General features: G+C 42.2%; 1 protein-coding gene across 1 annotated transcript; it reads right to left on the reverse strand.

The window, feature by feature from the left end:
• Positions 1-1,291: 1,291 nt before the first annotated feature.
• Positions 1,292-5,199, reverse strand: LOC123173838 (uncharacterized). The gene is made up of 8 exons (XM_044589955.1): positions 4,746-5,199; positions 4,172-4,319; positions 3,366-4,051; positions 3,046-3,226; positions 2,880-2,949; positions 2,200-2,422; positions 1,792-1,984; positions 1,292-1,694 (listed from the first exon to the last, which is right to left on the reverse strand). Exons 5-8 carry the CDS (start codon positions 2,924-2,926, stop codon positions 1,564-1,566), a joined length of 594 nt encoding a protein of 197 aa, XP_044445890.1. The 5' UTR covers positions 2,927-2,949; positions 3,046-3,226; positions 3,366-4,051; positions 4,172-4,319; positions 4,746-5,199; the 3' UTR covers positions 1,292-1,563.
• Positions 5,200-5,748: the final 549 nt, after the last annotated feature.

A 5,748-nucleotide genomic window follows, 5' to 3' on the forward strand; every position in this document is an offset into this window, starting at 1 on the left:
ACATTCTAGCTGGTGATTCCCAGCATTTTTCATTATTGTGTTGAATTTTATGGAGCGTCCAACAGACTAGCAGGCTTGGCTGGCAGTAGGATTTTTTAGTTAAAGTAGAAATTAGCTTGCATATGTAAGGATTTATTTTGCGCTGTTAGATATATAATCGTTCTGTTTCCGTGAGATTAATGCCTGCTGCTTATTCGTATAATCTAGCAAGAACAATCAGCACATATAGCAACTTTTGCGTTTTTATTCAGTTTGTTGGGCTTATAATAGCAACCAACTATCATGCTTTGCTTGATGACGTTGTGACATTTTATTTTATACTTGTATGCATTTTATTTTTTGCAAAAAAGTTGTTTTTTAAGGTAGTAACACTTACAGTGCAAAGCCTATCATATATTCTCGGTACTCATTACACATCACAAGGTAACAGGATTACTAAGATGGCATGCATCAATGAGGTCCTGTTCATAGATTTCAGGAGAGGTGTTCCTGAATCTCTAACCTGACTTGCAAAATGGCTCACTCTTACGCACAGATAAAGCTCCTCGGCGTTTTGTTTTGAGCTAATGCCATGTGAAGATTGCAGATAAAATTCCACTCTTCAGTATGTATGGATTATTTTGACTGTAATCCTCTCAGTTCACTTGTTGCTCAAACTCCTCTGTATCCTCTTTTTAAATTAAATTAGTAAACTTACAAATAGATGTTCGCATTGGACAATATAAGACATAAATTACAACGAAAGAGGGGCTTGAACCCCAAAAGACCGTTACAACTTACAAAGATGTAGTAGCATTAATCCACACCCTTTGTTTTGAAGGGCTAGTCACTACCGACTTGATAATAGGGCAATATTCTTGCGGGCTTTTAGAGGCCGAGCTCTAGGGAGCTAGTTTTGAAAGAACAAATTACTACAGTGTGAATTTTTTTGTGAACAATCACACATGTGTCTTACGTGGAACTACGTATGTGTGAAAATTCATAACCATATACTTCCACACATGGCGTACAGAAAAAAGCCAAAACGTATTTTTAAGATGGGCCAATTTCTTTTGTTCGGCTGAATTTTTCTTTTTTGTACAGCCTACAAAATACAAAAAAATCAAATGATTTTTCACAAGCCAGTGAAAAAAGATGTTTCCACGGAATTCTTTTCAAATTGTTTTGAAACTTGAAAATATGACTTTTCAATTTTTTTAAATACAAAGCTCCCCGGAGCTCGGCCTTCATTGGTATTTTCCGAATATTCTCTCCCTTTTCACACCAAGTAAAGAGAATATCTCGCACCAAGTAAAATTTGAAATACTGCGACTCCCAGTCCAGGTTTAAAATACGCAAATCAGGAGTTTCTTAGGACACATCATCCTATACTCATTCAGTTACAATAATTTATTACGCCGATTCAAGCATAATTTTAGTTAATATTAAAGATACATATTACAATAACATGTCACATGCATCACCTCTTGCAACGGTACTTCTCGAAAAGGAACTTGCTTGTCAGACCATCAGCATATAGTAGACCAAGACCAAACAGATTAGTTGGTGGATAGATTCCTCTCATCACATAAAACAGTCATCATCACTGTCCAGCTCCTCCAAGTGAAAAATCATCTCATTATGTCCACCCAAGTAGCCACCGCCCGAGGGATGCCTAAGCTCCTTTGCTCGATCATCGCACCCGAAACAATGACCTTGTTGATGCGTGGAAAAATATATGTACACATTAGCACATGATATGACTAACGGAAAATCATGGAGATTCCACCAAGTATATAGTTACCAACTTACCATAATTGTTTTCTTCCAAAGGTGTGCAGAGAACAACATCCTCTTCCTGTGTGCAGTCAGGTCGCATCTCAGCAAAGAACATAGTATGTCTGCCATCTGAACCTTTCACCAGAAAGTTGGAGTGCACATATAGTGCTGCGCATCCATCGACTTGATTACTCTCTTTCTCTTCCACAAATTCCAACTCAGAGAGCTGAAATAGAAGCGGTCGACACATGTGAGTATAACAGACCGGTCAGCAGTAAATCGCATGATCTGCATGGATGTTCTAGCCAACCATGAGTAGTAAAAATAATGAACTACAACAGCAGTTTAGTTCCATAATAACTCAAACACACCTTAATACGGGTCGTTAAGCAAAAAAAGCAAGCAAACATAAATATTTGATTATGATTTATTTTGGCATACCTGAATGTTGTTTCGCTTGGCATACGTGTTGAGCGCTATGACCAAGCCCTTGCGCTTACGCTCTTGTCTGCGTTTCAGCTTCTCATCAGGGGACGGTGACTTGGGCCTGAGACTGAACTGACGTTTGGCGTCAGCTACCCACAGATCACCAAACTCCTTGAGAGTAATCGATGATGGTCTAGGAACGGGACCATCCCCTATCTGCAGTCTGGCAGAGCCGTCACTGCATGCATGGACATAGAGAAATTATGATGTAAACACAATGGAGCCAAGGTTGCCTGAGCTAATTAGAAGACATGGCGATTAAGAGTCTTCTCTAAATAAGCCCTTACATTACTACACCAAACTGGCTGTTATAATGTAATGTTCAATAGTCTAAGTTCTATCCCCCCCCCCCCCCCCCCCCCCCCACACACACACACACACTCACAGACACAGACAGCCCGAAAATCTAAGGCTTATTTTGTTTGGTCTAAGATAAAAAATCACTGTATGGATACTAATCTATTGGCATTCACTTTATGTCATACGTTTCATCAAGCTCTTGATTGCATCTTAAGTTCTTCAAATATTATTGATTCCTTCATACTAGATCAAATGTGAAGTACGATATCCCCAAAGTTGCATATATGAAAGTAGTGTCATCCACACAAAAAAAAGAGTAGTGTCTGCATACGTACATCCAAAATTCTCCAGAAACACAACAGGTTGCGTTGGCGGACGACATGGCCACCGACCGATGGAGCACTCCTGCTTCAGATCAGATATATAATTAACAGCAGGAATAAGCGAAACCCCTTTGGGGGTGGCGGATCCCCACCGGGTAAATCACAAGGACGGCGGTACCTGTACTGTAACTGGAGCGAGATATGGAGAGGGCGGGTGGTGAGGAAGGAGGAGATCGCCGGCGGTGAGATCAAACCGCCTCCGCCGCCGAGACCTAGATGGATTTCTCTGTTGCCTTTTCTTTCCTCTGGTGGACTGGACTGGAGAACGCGTTTAGCGCTGGCAAAAACGGTTGCGACGGCTGTGCGCGGAAATTTTGAACATTTCTTAAATATAGCAAAAGAGCCTGTGCGTTGCAACGGGAGAATGCAAGGCCTGAACAGGCTCGAAGGCATAGATATTCTAATTGTGCAATATTATCAAACATGTCAAATATGTACCTTTAGGATCCTCGTACACGTCAGATAGCATTGCCGATTTTTGTTAACGTTTAACTCACTTCTCTTCTTCTTATTCCACCCATTATCTCTGTCGCCCAATTCAAGATTGTCGCTATAAGCAATGGTACATCCGACATGCAATACCGACGGGTATTGAGGAGGAAATATAGAAAGTATAAAAAAAGAGCATTCTAAGGGCGATTGGAGTCGAGAAAGTCGATAAAATCCTGGAGATAAAATGTTACGTATGGTATAAAAAGAGTCATTCTGCTTCCGCTCGTTTGATTTTCAAAGACGGGTCGCCATTCATCATCATGGTGGTGACATAACTCGACTCTGGTGCTTTTGCACAGGAAGAACAACATGTTGGTCAGCGAGGGTTGCGGATGAGTATGGTGTCTTGTGTCTGGGAGTGGCGAGATAATAAATCTCATACCTGTGTATGATGAAGCTGGTGCCTGACCCGTCTTTGTCGAGAACTCGAGATAGAAGGTGAGGTTGTGTAGCTTTGTACCTAATGTACACCTTACCGTTGCCGTCATCAGGGCCTAGATGCCGCCACCATAGGCCTTGCCTCTACAAGGTACCGCATCTGACAATGCAATTTGTGGACGCCGTTTTCAAGTCTGTTCTCTATTGCAGACTCTCACCACCATCGCTCGCTCGCAGAGGTCAGCGACATGTCCCTGACATGGAAAAGCATTACTACTTTATAAATAGGTAGTTCTGATTCAATGGAAGAAAAACAGATGATGTATGCATCCAATAAGCTATTACTTTGAGAAGAGTGTAGAATAGCGCTGCACCTTCTTGTTGGGCCAGCGCACAAATCTCTTAGTCGGTTCATCTGCAAAGCACCAGCCCGCCATGGATCCAGCATGTCAGCTTCCAACAGTCCGGCGTCATCCTGTTTGTCTTTCTTGCCGTTGGCTTGCCTCGTACAGTTTTCCTTTTCTAGATAAATCACACCTAAATCCGTCAAAGCTAGCTTCTTCCAGCAGACAAATACGTTCCAAAAAATACAGAGCATCAGGTCATGTGGTAGAGATGAATTGGTCTGGTGCCACCAACGAAACACAGAAGCAACACATCGCTAGAGAAACTGAGAGAGGGGAGCATGCATGGAAGTACGACAAAATTTAATCACCCGGGTTCACCTAAATTACCTCGAAAGTATGAATCGGCAGTCCTTAGCGGAACTGGTGCATGTATCCAGACGAAAAAAAAACACATATATATTGAGCAGCTTCATGGATAATCAAAGACGCAGATGGCTACGCCTCAAGTATATCAATCTCACAAAATCCACAACAAATTTCCCAACTCTGTACTCGATCCAAAGAACCCGCACACTATCTATAGGAGTTGGCGCGCGCGAACCTTTTTTTGCTGTCGGAGGAGGAAATCCGGCGCCAGCGGTCACGACGACCGTGACGGCCACCATGGTCTCCGTGCTCTACTCTGCAGGAACTCCATTGATGCATGTTGCTCCCTGGCATGGATTCCCCCATTGGCCACAAGAAAGAGGGACCAAGGCCTGGTGAAGCGAGATGGGCAGATGTTCAGGAGGAGGCGACCGAGGATGCAGAGGACCAGGCCGTCGGAATCACGGGAATCGCTGGAGTGTAGCAGACTGCAACCACCCGTACGCCATCTACATCAGGGGGCGGCGGTGGCGGCGAGAAGCCCTGAGCCTCGTACAGGGCCGGTCCTGAGATTTTCGGGGCCCGGGGCGAGACTAAAACCCGGGGCCCTTAATGTAGACATAATAGCGATAAAAATTAATCTGCATATGTATGAAATATTGCCAATAACACCTACATGCATCCAAAATCAGTATATATATCAAATAATTTACACATATTACCTAAAAATGTCCTAATCCATCATGTGCTGATGATCTCTGATTCGTGCTAATGGTAGACATGAAGATCTTATAGTTGAAGCAAAAAACTTTGTCAACCTTTGGAATAAACTCCTACTAATGCTAGACTTGAAGGTCTTACAATGGAAGCAAAAAGCTTTGTCGACATCTTTTGAATAAACTAGTCATTTTATCATGTTCCTCCCCATCTCTTAATTTCCTATGATAATGACCATATGAAAAACATCTTCCTGCATCATGTAGATGGTATGGCATTTTCTGTCCTCTCTCATAGACCCTTTCTCAAGTAAGATGTTTCTTGTATTTTTATCAAGATTATCCTAATTTTTTCATAAATATCAGTAGCATAAACTGGTTGTTCATGATCACTAGCTGACTGTACATGTACATCCAATGAATTACCTACATACTCAGAGGTCAGAGCACCTTACGTTGTTATCGTTGCTGTTGGTGTCGATATTTTCTTCTCGCTGATCAAGTTCTTAATTGCCATTAGTT

Source organism: Triticum aestivum, chromosome 1D (assembly GCF_018294505.1).
Source record: "Triticum aestivum cultivar Chinese Spring chromosome 1D, IWGSC CS RefSeq v2.1, whole genome shotgun sequence".
NCBI lineage: Eukaryota > Viridiplantae > Streptophyta > Magnoliopsida > Poales > Poaceae > Triticum > Triticum aestivum.

Excerpts from the sequence above, each read along its gene's own strand:
- LOC123173838 (XM_044589955.1), bottom strand. The coding sequence starts at position 2,926 with ATGTCGTCCGCCAACGCAACCTGTTGTGTTTCTGGAGAATTTTGGAT. Across the intron at positions 1,985-2,199 it reads CCAAGCGAAACAACATTCAG|CTCTCTGAGTTGGAATTTGT; the intron begins GTATGCCAAAAT and ends CTTCTATTTCAG. Across the intron at positions 1,695-1,791 it reads TTTGGAAGAAAACAATTATG|GTCATTGTTTCGGGTGCGAT; the intron begins GTAAGTTGGTAA and ends CGCATCAACAAG.